The following is a 24033-nucleotide window of genomic DNA, read 5'->3' as shown; positions in this document are numbered from 1 at the left end:
CTATGCACTCCATCTATGCGGTCATGCGCGGTAGCACGCTAGAAAATATTTCACCTCCGGCCCCTCCCCCATAACCATAAACAAGAAAGAAAACAAAGAGCAACAGGACAATTTTCGTGATTTTGTTTGTGTTTTGAACGCAACGTCAAAATGGAGTTACAAAAATGCGTTTTGTAGGAAATTAAAGTTCAAGTTATTGGTTTAATAAAACGCTAGCGATGGAATCCACAACTTTACGCGCCGGTTCGTGGCCGTCGAACAACGACTCTGTCTTGTGGTTTGAATTTCTTCTCAACCCTTGTAGCCTCAAAATGCATCTGGAAAAGGCAAAACCAGGTATTATTTTACACTATTTAAAGTATTAAAGATTTTTTTATTTATTATGATAAATCGTGCTTCGCAGATCCGACGCCCACCGATTTGATAATGAAATTTATGTCAATATCCTCGGATGCTTCGGCTCCCGTCGTAGAGAAGCCTCCACCGCCAACAGTCGACAATTTGGATGATAAGCCGGTAGAAACACCCAAGCCGAATAACACCAGAAGCCGAAAATCCTTGGCTCTGAAAATAATGTCCCTGAAAATAGCAGCTTTCTTGAAGTGGAATTTGGAAACCATTGAACAAAAGTAAAATGCATACATATTACATAAATAAAACACAAAAAATATTATTTAATTTATAATTTTATATACACATATCAACTTTTTTATCATTGCAGATTGTTATAATTTTATATTCTTACTTGCAATATACATGCTCAATTCCATAATAACTTTATGTATTGCAGATTGCCTCTTCCAATGCAAATTACACTTCTCCAAGATCTGTTGTTTGTCAGTCGAGAGCAGAAAGAATTGTCTGATTCTGCTCAAGAGAAAGTGAATCTGCAAGGCTGCAGTGCTCAGGAGCTTTTTGCCGTCCTTCTTTATCATCGTTGGGTTCTCAGAGCAGTGTCTGGAGCCAGAATGTCTGCCAAACAGCCTCGTGTGAACTATTTTCAAATGTAAATCTATATTTTTGTAATTTGAAAATAAATTAATCTACCTCATTTGAAAGCCCTGTTCCTCCTCTGCTGCTGGACGAGTTATTGATGAACATTGAATCTCAAGTCCCACAGTCAATTGCCATCTTGAACCAGATTAGTTCAAACCCTAATTTGACACTGAATGTTCCAATCTATGAAACGTTTGAGCCTTTGACTGAGGACAGTGAAGATATTCAACAGCAATGGGAAACATGCATCAAAGCGTCAGATAAAGAAGTCCACTGTCAAGTAAGTTTTTTTTACAAAGAATTTTTTTTAATTTGAGCTATAAATTAATTAGATACACTTTGACCTGGCTGCCTTCTACTTCTCAAGAGAGCAATACAAAGAAGCAAGAGAAAACATTTGGAAGGCTTTCCAAATTTACAAAAATCTGCCCAAATCAAAAGTGTATTGCATTATTGAGGAAGAAACACTGAAAGGTTACTGCAAAGCTTTGGGTATAAGCTGCGAAGAAGAGCACGATTTGTTTGTGCAATTTCTCACGTGCAAATCCAATCATTTCAATGTAATTAATTAATTTATTTTAAAATTGTATATATAGATGTATCTATAACTATTTTACAAAATCTTAGGGCATTGTGAGTATTCTTCAAAAAGACAATCTTACCAGGGAAATTCCCATCAATCACCGTGATGTGCTTGAGTTGGAAATCCAAGCTGCCTCCAGCAGCGGAGATTTCTTTGTTGCTCGGGACCTTCTTCTGCAAGTTCACATATTAAACTCTGTTCGAAGAGCGGTTGATGGAATGCCCAACACTGTGAATTTAGCAGCTAAGTTGAGGCAGAGTAATAGCAAAGGCCTGGAGAAGTTTATTGCGGTTTGAAACAAAAGAGAAAAATATTTTGTAAATTAAAATAATCTGTACAGGCATTGAAAGCTGTATTATCGGCTGCAGACAAACAAGTGAAAGCAAACCTCCAGATGTTCTTGTTAGACCTGATTGAAGCTGGGGTTCCAAATTTAGACAGAGCTGTATTGACGCTTCCTGAATTGAGTTCAATCCTCTCTCCAGAACAGAACAAGCACTACACAAAGAAGCTGAAAAAAACCTCACATAATTTAAAGCCCTGTTGGCATGGCACCAAAGATGCAATACGTGAGATATTTTATTTGCTCAAGCTGACAAATAAAATTTTATGTTCCAGGGAATGTGAAATTACAAAAGGGTATGCTGGAGCAAAAACTTATTTTGAGTTCAGATCCCGTTGAAATCAAACATTTAATTACCCTGCTTAATGCTGGAGGGCCAATGAAACCACCAATGAAGCTTAATTCTAAGGTAATTAAAATAATATTTATTCCGATTTATTCTTGGTTTCTCACAATCGGAACAAATTTTAGTGGGAGTTGCCAATCCCTGTGCACTCGGCGGTCATGGCTCTGCCCCGTGGAATATTGCAAGATTTGACCTTCATTCTCTTGGCAAAGTCAAGAGAGCTAACTTTATCAGAAGACTACGAAGGTGCCCATTCACTATTGAAGTCTGTAGAAAAAGAAGTTCACTTGGAGCTCAACACCCTTCCTGGAAATTTGGCATTTAAACTTGGTCGTCTGGTCAGTTGGGAGGTGCTTCTTGTCTCCGTCTTGCAGTTTCTTAACGATTGGCCTGTTTTGCCTCCTGCAGCTGAGCCTGTAGATTTAAAAACAAATGGTAACATCAATTTAACTTTTATTTTTATATTGAACTATTAAAAATTTTAACAATTAGCAAATATGGAGTTGGCTTCTCACTGCAAAGCTTGCCTGAGTAGTTTGCAAGCAGGAGAACAAATGATCCCAAGGTCAGAAGTTTTGGAGCACTGTGCACTGGCGCTGTTGAATTTAGGAGAGTGGGACTATTTGAGCAACCTGGACAGACGGTCTTTGTTCTTTGAAATGCCAGGTGCATTTTCGTTTGCATGTCTGGATATAACAAAGCATAAAGGAACTAAAAAAGTTTCAAGAAGAGAAGCTTGGGATCTAAGTAAATTTAATTTAGAATTAATTTTTTACTTATTCATTGGTTTGCTTAGTTTTGACAGTGTTTGGATCTGGTGGATTGAAGAGAACTTCGACGGGCCAACCAGTTTCCATGAGGGATTCACCAGGGCTTGCTGCTGTGCAAAGCAGAGCACAGTTCCAACAATTCCTTTCAAGACTCCGAGAGCCTACAACGATATCTGTGGCTGTCTCGATTCTTGCCCGATTGTACAATGTGCTGAAGGACGAGCCGACGTTGGAACTCAATGTAGAGTATGCTGCTCTGTGGCCTGCAGTTGTTAGCAAGTAAGTTTTTTTGCTTAGATTAAAGAAAAATGTATTTATTATGACTATTTTTGCAGTGCAAACTCATTCAGCAGTAGGATGGTTGGCGAAGTTCTTTCAGACCTGCTCCAACAGGCCTTGAAGTACTATCCTGACAATGTCTCTTGGCTTAAAGTCTTGGGCGACATCAACTTCGGTAAATTTTAGCCATCCTGTGTTAAATGTATTGTATAATTTCTTCCACTCTACAGCCAATGGTTTCTCAGCCAGTGCCTTGAAAAATTATTTGCAAGCGTGCATCACAGTTAGTGGATTTTTCAGTCGTCCAGTGCCGAGATTTGAAATTGACGACCAAGTGTACAAAAGGATGATCAAGTGTTGTACTCAATTGCAGTGTCATACACAGGTATATAGCTACATTAAGTGAAGATTTTGATTTTTTTATCAATCAATATTTTCAAGGCGGCAGTGCTTTGCCAGTTTTTAGATGACGTGGATTACGCAACTGCATTCAAAAGTCTGCAGGAAAAAAATTGTGCAGACGCCATGGATGCCTACTACAACTGCATTTGGGATGTCACAATGCTTGAATTCTTTGTGCATTTACATTACAAGAGAGGGGAGCAGGATAGACGTCAGCAAGCTGTAAGCTATTTTAGTTTAAATTATTTTTTATCTTCTGATAATTTATTTTTAGAACAAGTATTTGGGCCTTTTGGAGCTGAATGGGAACAATAATGATGATATCAAGAGAGAAGCTTCTAGTGTAAGAAAAGCCTGTTTTCTGAGGACAATTGCCCAACAGTATGTTTGTTAAAAACATCAAAGTTAATTTTTATAATTGAATATGGAGGAATTTTTTTATTCTTAGATTAAAATTTATCACAGCCAAAAATAAATAAAAAACTAACTTTGCTCTAGTGTTAAACTTAGCATTTATTATTATGCTCAAAAGCCAAATTTTGGTATTCCATGTAGCTTCCATATATTTTAACAAAAACGGTCCATTTGAAGTGTTCATTTGGGACACAGATGGCGACTGCTTGGACCATGCAGCACAGTTCCCTCTAGCGTTTGCTGGAGCTAGATCAATACAGGGTGTATTTCGTCGGCGCCTCTTTTCATCTTTCTCGTTTGGGAAGAGGCAAAAAACAAAAACAAAACAAGGGTAAATTGCTCCCAGCAGCCGCAGTAGAGCTAACCTGTTATCAATCATCCAGAGCAATCACTTTCTGACTCGCATGTACATACATATAGCAGAAGGGGTAAATGCCGCCGCCACCGATGGCAACAAAACGCGCGCCGCTATTCTCTTTCAGCACATGCGGCTCTTTTATCCCAAAGGGGTTGCCGGTGGGTAGAATGACATTCGCCACTGTGATGTCAAAAGATCAAGATGGAAATTGATTCGCTTGGGTAAACACGCATCAGAGAAGATGAAATAGGCGGAATTCATTTACCTTTTTTATCTCATAAACTTTATTCAAACGGAAATGACACATGAAATAAGAATTTATCCTTCCCTTTGTCAGGACCTAATCCACATAACTTCCAGCATCATACTAAATTGCAATTCCGCCTTTGTTAGTAAAATCTCTTCCTTCACAAAAGAAAGTTCACTTAATTTAATAATTTTCAATTTATAAAATGCCATGGATTATGCAGCATTATAAAATATTTTAATTTTTGCTTTATTCTAAAATAAAAATTTTGCTTAGAAATCTACAATAAAAATAAATTTTTTGTGTTGCGGGTGTATTGAATTATGAATGGTTTAAATTAAATACAATTATTATTATCATTATTTTTCCAATTTAAAAATATTTTTTAAATATTTTCTTATGGGCTCACTAAATTCATACAAAAGAAAGTCATTAGTGGTTGGGTCACGCTTTCTCCTACGTTTGATGAACCTCCACGCTCGGCCAGAGCTCATCAGCATTTTCTTTCTTGTGACACAATGGCACACCCTCGAACGCGAAGAGAGTCGGGCGGTGCCATCTCATCACAACCAGTAGCGGTTGTAATTACTGCTTGTCGTATACACGTACGTGCACACAAAGGGGGAAGGAAAGACTATGCTGCGAGTAAAGGAGCTTTTGTCTCCGCGCGGGCTCAAAGATGAAGATGGGAGCATGCTGGGAGCGCTGGAATGGGGCTAATGAGCGCAGAGCCGGCGAATTTGGGATCAACCTCAGCACGTCTTTCTTATTTGCTATGCAAATTGCTCTGTTTGACCGCAATCATTGCCGTACTTGCGAGAAAAAGTGGTGCTGTTTGCATAGATAAACTGGTGATATGTAATAAGTATGTTATCTCACAACAGAAGGGATTAATTAACAATAATACAAATATTTCATTTTTGTTTGGTGCGTCTCTTCAAATATTTTTTTCTAAATAATTTGAAAGAAAAAATGGGACAGAAATAATACCTAAACTTTAATAATATTACAGAAAGAATTATTCATAATAATTTTTATTTTGAAAGAATTTTTATTTATTCTAACTGCACAAAAATAAACGTAAATATGTAAAACAGTAATCCAAGATATTTTCTCCGTTTAATTTGGTTTAATCATACAAAAGCATTTTTTTTTTTACTTGAACGATTAAAAAATAAAGGAAAATAAGAAACATATTAAAAAAGATTATAGCAGACTGTGATTGGAATGTACGTCAAATAATTGCAATTAAAACGCAGAGATTAGTGTTTTACACGATTTGCATTGGCCTAATTTTGGCTCCCTCTTCCCAATATTAACCCTGCGTGCGCTCTCTGGTGGTTCTCTTTTGGTGGCTCCGCTTGCGCCACTGAGCGAGAGGAGGCAAGGAGCGCACAAGCGCTACCGATCCGGCGAGCCCAGATGAGTCTGCGCTGGATGCTGGCTGGTGGTTTATCATCGGGGCGCACAACTCGTCCAATGTGCAGCACATCAGCAGCGCTGCTCTTGGGAGGGTGCACCTGCCGCTCCGAATATGCTGCTCATTTGAATTGATCCGCGACGCGAGATGAGGGGCCCCCGCGCGACTCGCCGTGCCGCCCTTTGAATCTCAAGCAGGTGAGCTTTTATTTTTGCATCATAGGAATCACTTTGATTTCCGATTCGGGAGCGCACAATTCCGAATCGCCGAGATCGGGTGGGTGGTGGTCGTCGTCGGGTGGTGCTCATCACCAGCTGTGCTGGCGTACGACGCGTGATTCCGATGTGTGATGCGCGTTCGCCGAGTGCTGATGCAGCCTGTTGAACGCGTGCTCGCTCGTTTTTTGCATCACGTTCTTTGTTCACTCGCGCCCTGCTGACTTCCGCCGCCCTTCAGAGTGTGTGAACAGTCACGCACGTATGCCTTCAAAGCTTTTTAAAAGCGACTGATTCTCTTGTTGATTAATGTGTTTTTAATTCAACTACTGCGTGCAATTACAAGCTTTGGAAATGAAAAAAAAAAAAAAAAAACGTAATTTCAGTTATTAAACCAAATTTGAAGGATTTGTTATTTTATTTTGAAACAGTATTTTTTTTTATCTCAACATTATTTCATAATAAGTTAATTTTTTTTTGAATTTACTTGAAAAAAGGATCTGAAATGGAAAGCTTATATTTAAAATACTTTTGTCGTTGGCTGAAAAAGTTTTTTTTGAATTGGATATCTGAAATTATTATGTTCTATTTAGTAAGATTTATGTGAAAGACAAACATTTAAAATGCGTGCTACAAACTTTATTTAGCAGATATATGGTGATTTTCTATTTTCCTATATTGATTTGTTGTGAGATATTAAAGAATTGAATTTATTTATTTAATTCAATTTTAAATAATAATACAATAATTCTCATTTTTTGATGAGCTGACAAGCAGTTAATTTTAAATTTTTTTTAGAGAAAAAACCAAGAAGGCTAGAACATTGCACATTAAAATAATTGAAAAAAACTTGTTAAGTATTTGTCAAAGAATTTCATAATCGAGGTTTGATTCAAGACGTTTTAATTTATTTTAAAATTAAATTCGGCTTTCTTGACGAGATATTTGAGTCTTTCATTTTTTCACAATTTAATTGTTTTTGTAAAAACATATTCAACTATACTCAGAAAACTAACCATCAAAAAAATTATTAATTCAAACATGGCAAGAATCAAGCAAATTATTTTATTGATTTTTATTTGTGTAGTTGAATCACGCAATGTCTAGATCGTTTGAATTTTATTGAACGTCGGAGCGTGTTTGTAAAGAATAAATGACATTTCGTGCAAGCGAAATTTCCGTCAGAGTAGCGTGCAGAGCAAGCTAAACTTGCTTAGTTAACGTTTCTCACAAATCGCTTGGAGCAAATTGGAATGGCGTGCATTGTTTGTTCCTAACGTAAGTGGCGAAGTTTCAGCGCGCAGCCAAAACAAACGCGCCACTCTTTCACTTTATTTTACGAGCAAGAAAAAGTAAAACATCATTGATAAAATTAATAAAAAAGTTGCTGCTCTGCTAAAAATGCCGGAATTGTTTGCAGATGCGAAACAAACCGCCTTCTCTGGGCGTGCGTTTGTGTTTCTCTTTTTTTGTTTTGCCTCGGCTGGTCCCACTCCAGAAATAAACACGCAGGACTAGTTAGAAAGGAGCAAGATCTGGGTTAGTAGCGACGGTGGCGGCGGCTGCGGGGTCCACACAACGCTATACGCACATTCATGTTCTGAAAGTTTGTAGGGTGCACCAACGAATTTGGTGCGCGCCGTCTGCGTGAATGCGAGCGAGAATCAATATGAGAGGAAAATCTCTCTCACTCTCTCGCTGGCAGCGAGTTTTCCTTTTTGCACACTCACACATAAAACAGAGAGAGAGAGAGAGAGAGAGAGAGAGAGAGAGAGAGAGAGAGAGAGAGAGAGAGAGAGAGAGAAAGCTTTCCGCTGTTCGCAAAAATGGCCCATTTTCGCACGAAAAGCTAGCGGGAAAATGGCATTCCGGCCGGAAAGATCCGCAGTTCAGTCACGCGTGTGGCTAGAGAAGGGCAAGGCATGGAGTGGGTCGTCGACTCTCAGCGGCCAACTAAATCATCGAACGAAAAAAATTGGAGATGCTGTGGCAAAAAAGCATCCGGATGGAAAAGCCGAATATATCGAGCCAGCACTGCACTAAATAACCGTCGAACGCCTGCGAAACAAGTGGGCGAGCAACCCGCTGAGCAGATGTGCCCCGCCGGTTGCATAAACACGAATTGCTGGCTGGTGTCGTGAGTATTGATTGCGCGTTTTATGCTCGACAGCGATGAGCACCGCAGTAATGTGATTTGCTTTTTTGCCTTAGCTGTCACTTCTCGGTGTTGTTTTTGCCACGCGCAGAATGTCGTTTCAATATAATCTCATTTGCGTCGTTGAATTTGCGTAGCGTGACGAGAGAACGGTTTTTAGCACCAGGCTAATATTCTGGATCGATTTTAAGCAGAATTCATGTGATTAATGAAGCACACTTGTGGCGGAGAGGTGCATGCGTTTTTCAATTGCCTCTAGAGATTTTATATTATAAAAATAGATTCTTAAAACTTGCTGATCAGATTTTATTAAGAATTTTTTATCAGTTCTTGAATTGAAAAATAAATTTACTATCCTAATTTTTATTTACACATAAAGAAACGTTGCGACATGAATGTCGCATTTTTGTATCTAAAGTGGAAAAGATAAAAAACAAAAAATACGTAAACGTGAGACTGTTGCAGGAAGTCATTGCTTCTGTATCATCTTTCGCCTGGGAATAGGCCAGCTGCGTACAATCGACCAAACTTCGTGGCAGAAAATCGCCTCTCCACTTATCTGACCTTCTTTTCTTCACAATGGCCCGTGATAATACTGCCTGCCATACTTCTATTGTTCCCCATTCTCCTATTTTTCTCGTCATAAAATGTGCATACAATATTTTTCATGCTACCCCGTCACAAAGGAATGCCACTGAATTGAAAGGAAGACACTCTCAAATAGCGTTTAAATTAATCCTGCTGAAGTTTTTCTGTAGATTTTGATTTGCGGCGGTCGTTCGTCATCGGCAAACTTTGAAATTAGTTCTAACGAGCTTGGGAGGTTAAGTAACAATTCATAGTTGACGATTGTGCGGGTTTTGAACTATTATGACAAAGAGACTAGCGTTTCCAAGTTACTAAGACCAGTAGAGCCAAGTTTTATAAGGCATACAAATAACTGTGAATTAAACCTCCACTGACTTAAAATTAGCTACCTTTTTAACATACATTTAAAAGAATTTATTATTTTTAAAGTATTGTAATTTAAATTTGGGTAGAACTCCAATTTATAAAAGCTGGAAATGATTGAAGTATTGTGGATTACAATTACATATGTGCAAACAAAGACATACAGTAAAAGAATCCAGTAATCTCCAGCGCAACTGTCTGTTAGTGTAGACAGGTGATTTGCATTCCCTTGTTATTATTGATTGGTCTGTGGTAGGAAGTGCACAACTCAGAATGAAACAGCACCCTTGACCCATGGTTCGAACGGTTTTAAAAATAAAAAAGAGAATATAAGATTAAAAGAGCAGCTATTTCCTTTCATGCCACCTCTGCTAATCTCTCTTCTCTCGTTCGTGCAGCGGCTGCAGGTCTTTTTTGATGTGTCTTTCCATCCTGAGAGTGGCGCCGCCGCCCTCTCATTAGTCAGTGCCATTGCGAAATGACAGGAAATTGGCTTCCTCCGCTCGCAGACCATCACGATAATTTAGCGCTGTGCAAATCGAGTTATGCAACCTCCTTATTTGCTTTGTTAAGAGCAGGCCATTCGCTGAGCGAGGGGGTGGATAATAAATTTGAGAGAGAGCGAGCGCTGGCGTAGAACGAAACCGGCTTACGGCAGAATCAATTGAAATTTCAAAGGGAATTGAGCGTGAGTGCGAAGGTACTAATTGCAGTACTCGTCTCGCTTAGAGCGAATTCTATATCATCGTTTCATTACTAACTATTTTTTTTTTTAAATTACGAGAACAAGCTCTATTTATTTTGAACTTAAGTAAACTCTTCTCTGAGGTTCGCCTTATTTTAAATAGCCACACAAAAAATGTATAGCATGTAAAATAACGTTTTAGTCGGTTTTTGGGGGTCAAAAAGTCGACTATTTTTAGTTGGGTTTTGCAAAAATAGTCGGTTTTAGTTGATTTTTTTTATTGAGGAATTGTTTTGCTATAAACATATGAAAATATTATTTTCGCTGATTTTTTCGAATTTGCATTAATACATCATCATTTTTGGGATTTTTATCATCAAATTTTCAATACAAAGTTAATCAACTACAATGCACGAGCCTACATACATATAACAATTAATTGATTGTATCGTTAACCTGTTAACCTATTATTTGCAATATCCGTCTTTTTTGTTTTCATTTTTAAAATTTGTTACTAAATAAATTGTAATTTTCTCTCTATATTTTAACAAACGAAAAATGTCTAAATTTCCGCAGAGCTGGAGACGGAATTGCTCGAGGACGCCACAGGATGGGCGGGCCCATCCTCTACCTCTATTCGAAAGAAAAGTCGCGGACGAGGTGACAAATCGTCTTCGAAGCGGCGCCAGTACCGACCGCCAGTGCCAGACCTGTTGCCCTTGTACCCTGACCTTTCGACGACCTCTGCCACTCCTCAGGATAATGAGGCCGATTGCCTTCAGGTCGTCAAAATCATTTTGCTTGGCGCAGCGGGAGTGGGCAAATCATCAATTATTGAGGTAATTCAAGATACATAATAAATATTCATTATTTTTTTTAATTAAAAGAATTAAAAATAGAAATTAAAAAATAAAATTTTTACCTGGGCAAGTAAATCTTCCATAGAATAGATAAAATTTCTGTTAAAGGAATAATTTTGTTTAAAAGAAATATTGATCTGATGTATTGATTTTATTTTATAGCTATACTTTATTGTTTCAGCAATTTGTTTGGAATGAGTTTCGCGAGCAATACTCAACGACCGAACGCAAAAAAACCTACTACCCGACCGTCATCATTAATAGCCACCTGTACGAGTTGAAAATTTCGGACATCCCAGTTATTCCCTACTTTCCGCACAACTCATTTAGCGAATGGGCCGACTACCGATTCTACGGCCTGCGTTCTGCCACGGCCTATGTGCTCGTGTATGACATGACCAACACAGAGACCTTCCAATACATCAGGACGATGCGAGAGCAGATGGCCGAGAGCCGAGACATGCGGAACGTGCCTGTGCTGGTCGTAGGCAACAAGCAGGACTTGGTGCAAGACGGCGTCGCCAACATCAACTCGGCCACCAGCACAGTTAATTTGATGGAGCAGGTGAGAGAAGTTGATCGGTGGAAGCAGCACGAGTGCTTTCACGCCGCTACTTTTTTTATCGCTTTAAGCGTTAGTTGGGGGACTATTGATCTTGGCGCGCTCGGTCCGCTTTCCTGGAAATCGGCACAAACTTTTCAGCGGAAGGGCTATATATATCTACTCGCAGGAGAGTTTGCCCAGGGCGTCGATAATCAATCCCTCTTAAAACTGTTGATTGACGCAAGTGTGTGATCAAATTAAGTTGACTTACCCTTTGGATAGTCTAAATAAAATTGACAAGCAAATAAATTATAACATAATTATTCAGCATATTAAAAATATTTAATAAGTTTAGTAAAAAATATATTATGGAAAAACAGCGTTTCCATTTAATTGAAATTTTCTTGAAAAATGTATGGTTTTTTTATTTTTTAAATTTCTATTTATTATCTTCTATATTTTTAAATTTTTAACTTAAAATTAGTGACATTTTTTTTTATAAGATACAAAGTATATTAAATTTTGTGTATCTCCCTGTATGGAAGTTTGATTTTAAAATTAAATTCTTGTTCGAATCACTTTGGCTGGAATATTTAGCAAGGAAAATTCTTGAATTTTCTGATTAATAAACCATTTTAATCCCTCTTATAATGGCTATTAAATTATATTGTTATTCTGTCGCAAAAATTTTATTTCTACATAGAAAATTCTAAATTAAAAAAAAAGATATCAAAATTAGCAGTATTTTTTTTAACAAAAAATATTATAAAATTGCTATTATTTTCTTGTTTTATATAGCTATCAATTTATATTATTCTAGTTGTGAAATAAGACATCTAAAACATTTTGATTATAAAAATTGACTGCATTTACAACTTTATGATGTTTCATAATGTGCCAAATTGAAAGTCTTTTTTTCCCTCCGTTAGGGTTTGCAAAAAATGGCAGCGGAGAACTCGCGTGAGAAGCGGGATATCGTGAACATCGTTCGAAAGCACTGGAAGTGCCCACATGTCGAGTGCAGTGCCAAGTACAACTGGAACGTCGTGTCGGTGTTTAAAGAGTTGATGAGGGCCGTCGACCTGGTCAGCGGAGCCCACGGAGGCTCCTTGCAAGGTCGGCCAAGCAACAGCAGCAAAGAGCCAACCACGCTGTGTTCGCCAATTGGCCGCGACTTTCGCTTTGGTGGCTCCAGGGACAAGTGCGTAATTTCCTAAAATCGTCTTGAAACTTTCGTCAAATAATGCGTTAAGCGAATTGTGATTTTTGTTTTTCAAAATATTTTTCAAAATACTTAATAATTGCCTTTGAAACCTTAAAATATGAACCTACTGCCAACGAATTGAGTTGAACTGTCAAGAATTTTCCAAGTGAGATCACATGCTCGCAACTGTTGAATTTGGAAACACCAATATCCAAACGAATTGATGTTAAAAACTCTAAAGGAAGATTGAATGTTTGTCAACAAGTGTCCTCTCAAAAAGCCACCTTCAAATGTGCGAGTCCGTCAAAAATATGTTAGAGATTTTCATGATGTTTTGATAAGGTTGAGAAAATCATTTACTGCTTTGCCTTTATTTTAAGCCAGAGTCCAAAGTGCGACTTTGGAATTTTCAAAACACTTCCATCGACGTATTAATATGAATATTTTTTTAATAGACTCAAGATCAAGAAATTATTTTCCAAAAAACGAATTGAAAAATACGGAAAAACTTTTCAAACCACAGAGGCAAATACCACACATAGATTGCCTACTAGCACTAGCAAAACGAGACGCAACTGACGCGCTTTATCAGATATTGTTGTTATTTTAATAAGTTTCGATCGCTCGATATCTTTTAAGTTTAGCTTTAAAACATAACAAAAATTCCCAAACAAGTCGCAATAACAGTTACTTTTAATTTCTGTAGGTGAAGATTTAAAAAATAAAAAAAATAAATTTAAACAAAATTGCCAGTTCAGAAAACATCGGAAAATGTTCAATTCACAATCAGATGCACCAGTTTCAAAAGGGGATAATTAATTTATTTTATCTACGTGCAAATGCAAATGTGAAAGCGCAGAAAGGAAATCTTAAATTAAATTTTCAAACTGATCTACAAGTAGAATGTTATTGAAAATAACATATGTATACAGATATGTATAGGTTATTGCAGGTTATTGAAGAAAATTACGCATTTCAACCCACCCAGTTTGAGTATAATAGCTGAACTTGCGTCTCTCCCTATAAATAAAGAAAATTGATCTGGTGCCATAATATCTGCGATTTCTGGGCGCTTTGCCACATTTTCCGCCCCAGGCAGGCGCATCAAACATCAAATTCAGGCCACTAAACCAACATTGATGGCAACCCAATTTAATAGTTCACCAATACGCTCTCTTGTTGGCCCTTGGACTTGGAGAAGAGAATTTTTGCAACGCGGCGTATTTGTGATTTATTGCTGCGTGGTTTTCTAGCCACATCAAGTTTTTGCTCACAATTTTGGTCTCAATTTAAATTTTCAGTTTTTTTTCTAAACCTTGAACTCACTTGCGCAATAAAAGAAATGAACTGTAGACACAATTATTGTTCTCGCTACAAATACTGCTCTTATGCTGCCAAACTAAATCTCGACAAAAAAATTCAGGATACTTGTTTAGGAATATTTATATTCCAATATGAAAATCAAAGTATTTTGTCGTGAACCTTTCTACAACATTAAAACTCAAAAACTGATTCCCAGACTGCACCCATTTCTTTCAGCAGGTAATTTCTCTATAATATATTTTATAATTTTTATATATGCCTGCCCCAAAATTAGATATTATTCAGAAAAACTATACAGCGCAGCAGGACGTATGCACATATTAATGATAGGAATGATAGTAAAAATAAAATGAGAATAATGGAGGTTTGAAAATTTATGATTTTATGGAAAATTTTTAATTCAACGTTGACCATAAAGGAAAATTGGAAAATACTAAATTTAAAATTTACTGCGATAAAAAATGAGACTCCCGGCCTATCAGCAATTTATAGACAATTGATTAATATGCCGTGAGCGATATTGAGCGAAATAATCATATGTGCAAAAAATAAAGGTATGTAAAATATAAATAGGATTAATAGGAATCACGCAACTAAACATGTTTGCAAAACAAAGATAATAAAAATTCAATGGTAGTTAACTAAAAACACGGTGTGCTAGTCTTACTTAGCCTACAATAATGTTACACGTTGAATTCCAATGTTGGAATAGAAACATTGTAAAATAAAATAAAAATATGAAAAGATGGTAATAAATGTACTGATGATAGTGTAGTAGTGTCATGTGTAAAATGGAATTTCAAAGTTGAAGTTATAATAAAATAATCTGCAATACAAACATGAAAGAAAAAAATACTATGAGTAAAACTTTTGTGTACAAGTTGAGTAATGGAGCTGTTTGATATTAAAACAAGCGATAACACTGATTACAGCTTTAGTTAAAATTTAAGTTATATACGCCATAAAAAAATTATGCAGCCGTTGTTGTTACGTGAAACTACATGAACTGTATGAAGATTGAAGTGCATTAGAGGAACGAAGACAATTGTCATAATAGATTAAATTGAATTAATAAAATGTAAAATAGCAAAAATAACACACAAAAACTTGTTTAACATTAAGCGGTTCAAAAAATTTGGAATTTTAGAGCACTCAATGACTGGTTTAATTATAAGTCGTAAATTTCAAAAATTTTAGAGCACCCATTGACTGGTTTAATTATAAGACGTTGATTTCGAAAATTTTAGAGCACTCAATGACTGGTTTAATTGTAAGTCGTTGATTTTAATAATTTTAGAGCACTCAATGCGACTGCAGGTTTTATTATAAATCGCATAAATCGTAAATTTCGTAAATTTCAACCCGTAGTTGGGGTTGAGCAGCCATTATAGCGAGATGGAAGCAGCACACGAAGCCAAACAAGAATTGTTTGTGTTCCTATAGTTTTTAACTTTTCAAATTCCAATCGGAAAAAGATTTAAGATTTGACCTCTCTCTCTCTCTCTCTCTCTCTCTCTCTCTCTCTCTCTACGTCCCTGACGTCTCTCCTCTTCGCGGGATTTATTTCCCCCCAAACCGCCCAAATCCCCCTCTAAAACTATCACGACCTCTCTCGGCGACCTGCCGGACCTCCATGTGCGAAAGACGAAATGTGGGCGTGTCACTGTTTATAAAATTGACGTGTTGTCTTTCTATGTGCATTCGTGTAATAAATAATTTGCTCTTGTTTCAATTGCCGGCCCCGACTGAAATTCTTCGAAGTTCCATACTAATCAGGATTTCCCAATGTAATCTTAATGAAATAGACGCGCAACCTTCTGTGGGAAAACCGTGCACTCCATGATGCCGAACCACCAGTACAGGTCGATGGTGGACTTGGTCCCAGACAAAGTTTTTGAAGAGAATACGGTGCCTGAAATCAAGGAAATCTTAAAAAAACTGCAAGCGGAAATTGAGAGAAAGAAGGTGGAAATCCGCACTATGGTTGGGTACGATTAAAATGATCATTTTTAATTTTTATATGATTTAAAAAATATATCAAAATATATATTATAATTTGATATACATATATTATGCCAATTTTGTTAAAAAGAACAATTTCTTGCAGACATTTTTATAACTTAAAATGTTTTAATTTTATGCAGGGAGAGGTACAGGGACTTGATACAAGCAGCAGACACCATAAAAGAGATGAAGGATAATTCATTTGAAGTCATCGGCCAAATCGATGGGATGTCCGACATGTGCAAGCAGCTGCAGCAAGTGCATCTTTTGGGGTTCAGGCAGGATTCTGAGCAGGCCAGATTTAAAAGGTTAACCACTAGAAGTAATTAATTTCTTGACCACTAAAATCTCTGATACTCAGGAATGCAGCAAATTTGGCCTATTACACAGTGGCTGTGCAGGTTCGGATTTTGATTTTGATCCCTGAACAAATATGGAGTGCTATTGACGAGGAAAACTATCTCTTGGCCACACAATTGTTTCTCTTTTCTAGCAGTGTAGTCAATAGTAAGATTTAAAATCTGGTGTGAAAAGAAAATTTTAACGATTTTTTATGCAGGCTTAAAACTTAACATCGGAAATCATTCCAAGGACATAAGCAGTGAGAAAGTCTTAAAGTGTTTCCCGATTTTGGAGCAACAGTGGGAATCAATGAAGCCGTTTAAGAACCAAATTGTGAAGGGATGTGAGGAGAAAATTAAGAGGACCGAGTTGACTGATTTGGTTTGTTATAAAATTAATTTTTATTGGGGGGTTTAACGAGGTTTTTTATTAATTAACAGGAGGCGTCCGAGTGTGTAGTAGTTTTGATCCTGCTCTGCGGACTATCTGCTAGCCAGGCTCAGGAGAAGTTACTGGTGTTGAGGTTGGAGTCTTTGAAAAGTAAACTGGATGGTGACCACTTGAACTCGAACATCAAAAGCCAAGTCACGCAAAGTTTGAAACTAGCAGAATTAACCCTCACCGTTTTCAACACTTGTTTTCAAGGTATTCATTTTAATATTTACAAATCTTATTTTATAAAAAAATTAGAAACAGGAAGCGAGAGTTTTAAAGATACCCTGGACCAAATTGTCGGACAAAATTCACCTCCAATATGCACCTTAGCCAGCTGCTTACAGCCGGAAACAATCGCAATCCTTCCTCCGGTTGTCAAAAACTATAAGTAATTAACAATCTTTAAGAGAATCTAAAACATCTTATAATTATTTGCTTTGCAGACTTTCCTTGGCAATGCCGGTGGAACTAAGAAGTTCTGCAGATTTGGAGCACATGCAGAGTAATTGGGTCAAGGAAGTGCAGACTGTTGTGGCTTTGAAGTTAGGCCAGCTTATGAATTTTGTTAATACTGTGCATGAGATCCAGTCAATCAGAGAAGCTGTGCATTCTATGCTCTCAAAAATCAACAGACCCAAGTTTGGAAAATTAAGCGTTTGGGAAATTGCCTATCGCCCTCTTTTAACGCAGCGAGTGAGGGAAATCATTCAAAATCAAACTGAGCAGATTTTGAGTGAGATGAAGACGAGATTGGGTCAAAGTCTACATGAACTAGATCAGGAGAAGTAAAATGCATTTTGTTTTTAAATTTCAACTATTCGATTTGTTATGTCTTTTCAGAAATTTAAGAAAAGAAAATGACCTGAGGTGGTTTATATGGAGTGAAGAGGCTGGAGATTTACCAAACTCGGGGGGTTGGATGACACAGTCAACTCGAACCATTGACCAGGCTGGTGGTAATTTTGTAATGAGTGTTCATTTTCTTTATAATTATTTTTTTTATCGAAACTAGGACTTTTGATGAAATCGCTGGGATATTCTCCTAGCATCCAGAAATTCTGCAGCACTTTGGATTCCAGTCTGCAAATTTTGTTAGAGGACGTCATGTTTTATGTAAACGATGGAAATTTGGACATCATTGCCTCCTTCATTGAGATGGACAAGCTTAGAAGTGAAGGAAAAAGCGATAAATTTGTTGACAGAAATGAACTACAGGCACACCTGCAGAACTGCACTCTGAATAGCATGAAAGGGTAAGCAGGCTTCTGAAAAAATTTAAAAGAGTCCAAATTAATTTTGAAATGTAGAATTCTTACTTTCGTCAAGCAGAAAGTTGAAGCTATGCATGGCGTCAACGGAGAAACATCACTCATCTTCCTAGGCCGCCTGATCCAGGCAATCTGTGATTTATGTCCTCACCTGCAAAAGTGCATGAGTCCTGCAGCGGTATGGGAGAGCAATAAGGTAAACTTTGTTTTAAGATTTATTTTACTTGTTATTATCACTTAATTAATGTTGAAAAATTTTCAGTTATGAATCCAGAGGTAAAAATATTTTATTACTTTTTTTTTGCATTTCAGCCTACCCTGCTGGGGCCACTGCAAGCAGCGAGTGCTGAGTGGCAACAGTTGTGCAAGAAACTTGAGTCTGAGAGCTTAGAGATCTTGCAGATCTGGGCTGTAGCTGTTTCGGAAAGGCTGAAACAAAATCTTCTTCCACTGCAGCTTGACACAAGCTCGTGCACACTTCTGCAAGCCCTTACTGTAAGATTCTGAAACTCTTTTCTTATTAAATTTTATGAAAATCTTTTTTTAACCCTTACAAAAGAGTGACGTGGTTCTATAATTTTTCTTTTATTTGTATTTAGCAATGGGATATTGTAAAAATTGAGGAGGAAGGTGAAGCTGGCGCCCGTTTAAGTTCCACAATCAGAGTGCCTGCCCAGCCGAGCCTGCCGTTGCAAATGGTTCTACACAACTCCTGTCGGGACATAAACACTCAGGTCCCTCATGCACTGCCAAGGTTTAAAAATTTGGTCAATTAATTATTACGTCCTTATACACGGATTATATTTAGACAAGTGCACTTGGAACTTGTGGAAAGCATTTTGATGCACCTTTTGCTGAACTACGAGTCCTTAAGTAAAGTTGATCCGATGCCTCAAGTTGCTGCTCTTCAGGCTGTTTTTGATATCAGATTTATCATTTCTCTCTTCATACTGAGAGATTCAAAGGTAATACCAATTTAACTACAATTTTTCAATTAATTTAGAATAACTTAATTTGCAGGCACTCAATGACAAAGCTTTGTCTACTTGTGAGCAGTTTGAAGCCAAAATTGACCCTTTTGACTTAGACGTCTTTCAGCCTTATTTGCAAAGCAATGTGAAGAAAAGTGTATACAGGCTTCAGGTTAGCTCAAATAACACTATGGTTTAATTTTCCAAATTAACTTGACTGAAAATTTTAGCATCTGCTGGGTTGCCTAGTTCCTCCTGCAAAAATGGCCGTTCTAAGTGGAGTTCGCGTCGGTGGCATTGCGGGCGATTCCCCATCGCCCGACGACCCAGCTGCCCTCCCAATGTCCTCAGGTGCGGCCTGGTTCCCTCTTCTACCAGTGGCAACACCAGGCTTGATTAGCGGAACTTCAGCTTCTGTAAGAGCTGCAAGGGTGGGAGAAAACGCACAGGAGAAGTCAAAGGTACCTATTTAATATTGAATGACTGAGGAAGCTAATTATTTTTATATTTTAGCAGAGCAAGGGGAAATCTTCCATCTCTTCGACCTCAAAATCAGATAACGCATCCAGTAATTTGCTAGTGCGATCTGGTGCTGCTGCCTTGTTTGGCGCCATGGCCAGTTCAGAGTGGTTTGGAGGTTCATCGTGAGTGATTTTTTGATAAATGATTTGATTTACTGAATCGCCATTTGTGCGAGGCAAGTAAAATGATTGTTATAGACCCATAAACTCAAGCTTTATATGAATTGATTGATAAATTAAGCACTAAATATCTTTAGCATTGAAGTTTAAAATACACAATATAAAAGTTGTAGTGGAAATTCAAGCAATATTTTTCTTCGAAAATAGAAGCCTAAATAAGAAAACACTGCTTCACTTACGTTTGAATAAATTTCTCTACACAAGTCAGTGCTGCAGAAAAATTGTTTTAATTTTTCATGACCATTGTTACATTATTATTACGTGTTGTAGAAGTGTATATTTCAATTATTCACAAAGAGATAAATTGCTGCAAAATCAAATGAATTGATGATGAAGGAAAGTAGCAATTATCGGGACAACAAACTGCACCATTGAAATAATTCAACGCAAAAGTAATTAATTTTGTAATATCTATGCTTCAACACACGCAAATCACTAGAATTTTGGCGCGGCTTCGCAGGCAGTTATCTCACGCACAAAGCCACTATTTATTGAAACAAATTGGCTTGAATAGAGCGTTTACTGCAAAACAACGATTTCACCACAAACATTTATGTTTTTGCGCCATTCTGACGTGGTTGACTTTGCTGCACCATGGATTTTACTAAAAACATACAGGGTATTAATCAAATTTCTGATAAATCGGTGTTTAAAATTTAACTTTTTTGGAAAGTTATTCATTGGCATGGATTTTTTTAAATGTTCCCAGTGCTTCATCAGGAAGACATCATTTACACCATTGAAATGTCGCGGGGATTTGGCCGCAGCATTTATCTTTTAAAAATTTTTGGTTATTGGAATTTTGAGTTCGACGGCTCAAAAAAGTACTCGACGTGGCTGCAGCAGTTTGTGTACCACTTCAGCCATTTTTCAATGGTGTCCACAACGCTGCTCATTCTTATTGAGTTGCTCGTCAGCACCATGCCCGTGTCAATTTTTATGTACACCTTAATTGTCTTGTTCCGCATGGTGAGCGTTTATTTTGCAATGGTCTCCTTCAAAAGCAAGAGAGGCAGTATTCAGGATCTGCTGTCTCTGTTCATAAATATGAGCGCTCCGTACGAATTGAAAAGGCTTGTTAAAAGATTTCAACGAACAGTTCAAAAACCATCAAACAGGGTGTACCTGTTTTTCATGGCACCACTGTTGATTTCGGTATTGCCGAGCGTAATGCTAACCCCGTTTGTGGCTCAGCACTTCCAGGCCGAAGATGACTTTGAGGAAAAATTCAGGCTGCCGGCCAGAATGTGGCACCCGTTTGATTTTAAAAAATACCCATTCACCTACATCATCTTTTATTCATTCCAGGTATGTAAATTGTAGAGATTAAATTCTAAACAAATTCAAAAAATGAAAAATCGTAATTTTTTGCAAAAAAAAAACAAACAAACAAACAAAACAAAGAGAAATGCTGAACGACTGAAAATAATTTCTTGAAATTAATTTCACTTGCTTTGCATTAATAAGGTGCTTTGTGGAGCTCCTGGAATATGCATTCTCATTGGTCTGAACATCCTTTACCTAAACATGGCGATTACTGCCTCCCACCTTTTGGACCACTTATCCTCGGTCCTCAATGAAATTCAGCACCCTCACCAGATCAAATGTGGCTCGTTTTTTATTCCCATGAGTAGAAAAAGTGAAGTTTACCAAACGATGGTTGAAAGAGTCCTTACGTACGTCGTCCAGCATCACCAGAGGACCATTAGGTAAAAAAATTGAAAATAAATAAAATATGGGCACTCATGGAAAATTTTTGTATTACCATGAGCAAAGTTATTTAATTTTTCATTTCTTGCATTTTGTGTTGTGAAAATATATATATATATATATATATATATATATATATATATATATATATATATATATATATATATATATATATATGTACGCGACTGACTCGCCTGACGCGACTGACTCGACTGACGCGACTGACTCGACTGACGCGACTGACTCGACTGACGAGTCTGGCGAGTCTGTAGTTATTTTCTACAAAAAGTAGCCGGGGTGTTCCAGCCTTTATCAATTGGCTCTATGGTGTTGCATATTACGCGGCCGGTAAGTTATTGAAACCTCAAACTAAATTATATTATTTAAATTATTGGAAATTTTGTTCATTTTATTGATTGGTTAAAATTACTGAAAAATGTGTGATTAGATTATAATTCTTAAAAATGCAAAAAAAAAATTTGAAAAAAATCGGGCCTTATTAAATTGTGTAAATTTTGCTGAATATATTTATTTTCAATTGGTCATATTTAATACTTCTAATTTACTATTGGGAATGAAATTTTGTGACGATTGGGCAAAAACACAATGTTTTGTTAGTTTTACTGATATATTTCGTAAATTACCTTTTGTGATAGAGGAATTAAAATTAAAACTTAGTAGTAACATAAATATAAAATAACTACGATGATTACATTTATATTTATGTGAAAAAAATGATTCATTTGTAAACATAGAGTTTTTGTTGAAAATTAAACTTTTATTTACGTAATTTATATCAATTAATTAAATGGTTTTTAAACTTGAGTAAAATACAAAATACTGTAATCTATTCAAACAGATTCTCTTTTGTTGCTATACTCCTAAAAAATATTTTTCTGCAAATTAGTCGTTAATTATTAAGAGAAAAATTCCAGAAAACAACATTACATAATATCCTATTTATTTATATTCTATTTACCATGATCTGAATTCTTGATTAGGACGTGTCCTGGGAACGATTTTCGGCGGCGCTGCAAATTCTCATTTTCGAACTGGCGTACTTCTGCGTGGTGTGCTACATTTCGAGCGAGATGATCACCAAGGTAGGGGATAAGTACATATAAATGCACACTCGATTCAGCAAACGTCACCAACGGTCAGCAGATTAATTTGTTAATTTGCACGGCAGAGCACCAAGCAGCTGCAATCAAACTGCTACGGAAGCGCCGTGCTCAACTGGTCCTCGTCGAACCAGCGGACGGCGCGGATAATCGGATTACGGGCCAACGCGTCGGCCCTTCAGCTCAGGGCCGGTCCTTTCTACGCGCTCTCGTTAAGCACTTTTCGGGCGGTGAGTTTGGCCAAACCAGCCCTAACGGCTTAGCCCCTCCGACCGGCTGCCAGATCAATTTGTCCCTCATAAATTAGGGGCTTCTCAATCTCCCATGACGCGCATCTCTCTTTCACTCGCTCGCAAAGTCAGAAACTACCAATGCAATCTCTGCGTTCTAAACTCATTACCTGTTGTTGATTGCTTGAGGCATCGCTGACCCTTCTCAAAAGAGAATTATGAAAATCTATGCGGTTTTATATATTATCAAGAGAATTTGGTAAGTTTAAGCGGAACGGAGTGTAAAGAAATTTTAGTAATTTTACAATTAGTAAGGTACAATTTTAATTATTGAAAATTTAGCATAGATGCTGTAAAACTTTATAAGAGTAATAATTTTTTTTTAAATGAGCAGATTTTCTTGAAATTTTCCCAGATTGAATAAATAATGAGTTTTAAAAATATTTTTAATAATTAGATTATTAATATTGAAATTATTATATAATTATCAATATATTTAAAAGAGCGTCTCAGAACTTAATAATTCTAATAAATAATACAATCACAGTTTAAACTTCCAAGGCTTGTGATTTAATCTCTAAAATTTCTAGCCTTGTATTTTGACATGTTCATTACATAAGTCCTTTTTTATAATATAAAGACTTCACCAATCCAAAAAATGTTTTTGTAATAAATATTACACAACCCTCTTTTCAATCACCATCCGTTGAAACCCAATCCAGGAATCCAGCCCAGAGCAGAATAAGACGTTTTGGAAGAGCTTGAATTGTGCATTTCGTTGCGGCAACCCTCTTTGCTTATATAACGAGGTTGTTTGCGGTCTTAATTTACAAGCGGGCTGGTGCGGAATCGAAATAAAACAACCATCGGCGCGGATCGAGTTTACGCATTTTTGGGCACAGACAACAGCGGATAGTTGCTCAGCTGACTGGGCGCGCGCCGTGTACTCGTATTGATTGCCGTTTTATTGCGGGCATAAATTCCGCGTGCCGCTGCTCGCACCAAGGTGAATTTTTGCCCGAGCTCTTGTTTTTACGGCGGCCTTCTTTATGGCCACGACGGTCTTCAAGTAGAGAGAGAAAGAGAGAGAGTAACTAAAGCGCAGTACCTGTTTTATGAATATTTCGCATGATACGCCAGCCCGTAAAACACACAA

The 24033-nt window shown here is 37.2% G+C and overlaps 3 protein-coding genes across 5 annotated transcripts; all 3 read left to right on the top strand.

The window, feature by feature from the left end:
* The first annotated feature begins 60 nt into the window (after window positions 1-60).
* Window positions 61-4218, top strand: LOC132203197 (integrator complex subunit 8). Its single transcript, XM_059630789.1, has 15 exons — window positions 61-336; window positions 404-629; window positions 791-1006; window positions 1060-1276; window positions 1329-1556; window positions 1624-1869; window positions 1920-2148; window positions 2198-2331; window positions 2394-2703; window positions 2761-3015; window positions 3065-3317; window positions 3374-3492; window positions 3548-3702; window positions 3759-3941; window positions 3994-4218. Exons 1-15 carry the CDS (start codon window positions 219-221, stop codon window positions 4111-4113), a joined length of 3009 nt encoding a protein of 1002 aa, XP_059486772.1. The 5' UTR covers window positions 61-218; the 3' UTR covers window positions 4114-4218.
* A 4015-nt stretch (window positions 4219-8233) lies between these two features.
* Window positions 8234-15188, top strand: LOC132205257 (ras-like protein family member 10B). Its single transcript, XM_059634209.1, has 4 exons — window positions 8234-8300; window positions 10741-11003; window positions 11206-11589; window positions 12498-15188. The coding sequence occupies exons 1-4, from the start codon at window positions 8234-8236 to the stop codon at window positions 12783-12785; spliced, it is 1002 nt and encodes a 333-aa protein (XP_059490192.1). The 3' UTR covers window positions 12786-15188.
* Window positions 15189-15745: 557 nt separating this feature from the next.
* Window positions 15746-20030, top strand: LOC132203170 (conserved oligomeric Golgi complex subunit 1). 3 transcript variants are annotated; one of them, XM_059630750.1, is made up of 16 exons: window positions 15746-16083; window positions 16240-16407; window positions 16461-16606; window positions 16659-16822; window positions 16882-17086; window positions 17138-17264; window positions 17320-17661; window positions 17717-17832; window positions 17889-18129; window positions 18184-18340; window positions 18457-18639; window positions 18744-18898; window positions 18953-19109; window positions 19165-19287; window positions 19346-19576; window positions 19629-20030. In XM_059630750.1, the coding sequence occupies exons 1-16, from the start codon at window positions 15935-15937 to the stop codon at window positions 19761-19763; spliced, it is 2799 nt and encodes a 932-aa protein (XP_059486733.1). In that variant the 5' UTR covers window positions 15746-15934; the 3' UTR covers window positions 19764-20030. The 3 variants fall into 3 exon arrangements, with proteins under 3 accessions (XP_059486733.1, XP_059486724.1, XP_059486713.1); XM_059630741.1 differs by having other exon boundaries at window positions 17132-17264; window positions 19632-20030; XM_059630730.1 differs by having other exon boundaries at window positions 15747-16083; window positions 17132-17264.
* Window positions 20031-24033: the final 4003 nt, after the last annotated feature.

This window comes from Neocloeon triangulifer, unplaced genomic scaffold, assembly GCF_031216515.1.
Source record: "Neocloeon triangulifer isolate White Clay Creek 2 clone unplaced genomic scaffold, ASM3121651v1 ptg000002l, whole genome shotgun sequence".
Classification (NCBI taxonomy): domain Eukaryota; kingdom Metazoa; phylum Arthropoda; class Insecta; order Ephemeroptera; family Baetidae; genus Neocloeon; species Neocloeon triangulifer.
The sequence above is the reverse complement of the archived record's forward strand: the minus strand, read 5'-3'. Positions and strand labels throughout refer to the sequence as shown.

Coding starts and splice junctions, on each gene's coding strand:
- LOC132205257 (XM_059634209.1), top strand. CDS start 8,234: ATGGCATTCCGGCCGGAAAGATCCGCAGTTCAGTCACGCGTGTGGCTA. Junction 8,301..10,740: donor AGAGAAGGGCAAGGCATGGA/GTGGGTCGTCGA, acceptor AAATTTCCGCAG/AGCTGGAGACGGAATTGCTC. Junction 11,004..11,205: donor GCAAATCATCAATTATTGAG/GTAATTCAAGAT, acceptor TTATTGTTTCAG/CAATTTGTTTGGAATGAGTT.
- LOC132203170 (XM_059630730.1), top strand. CDS start 15,935: ATGATGCCGAACCACCAGTACAGGTCGATGGTGGACTTGGTCCCAGAC. Junction 16,084..16,239: donor GAAATCCGCACTATGGTTGG/GTACGATTAAAA, acceptor AATTTTATGCAG/GGAGAGGTACAGGGACTTGA. Junction 18,899..18,952: donor GTCCCTCATGCACTGCCAAG/GTTTAAAAATTT, acceptor GATTATATTTAG/ACAAGTGCACTTGGAACTTG.
- LOC132203197 (XM_059630789.1), top strand. CDS start 219: ATGGAATCCACAACTTTACGCGCCGGTTCGTGGCCGTCGAACAACGAC. Junction 3,703..3,758: donor AATTGCAGTGTCATACACAG/GTATATAGCTAC, acceptor AATATTTTCAAG/GCGGCAGTGCTTTGCCAGTT. Junction 3,942..3,993: donor AGGATAGACGTCAGCAAGCT/GTAAGCTATTTT, acceptor ATTTATTTTTAG/AACAAGTATTTGGGCCTTTT.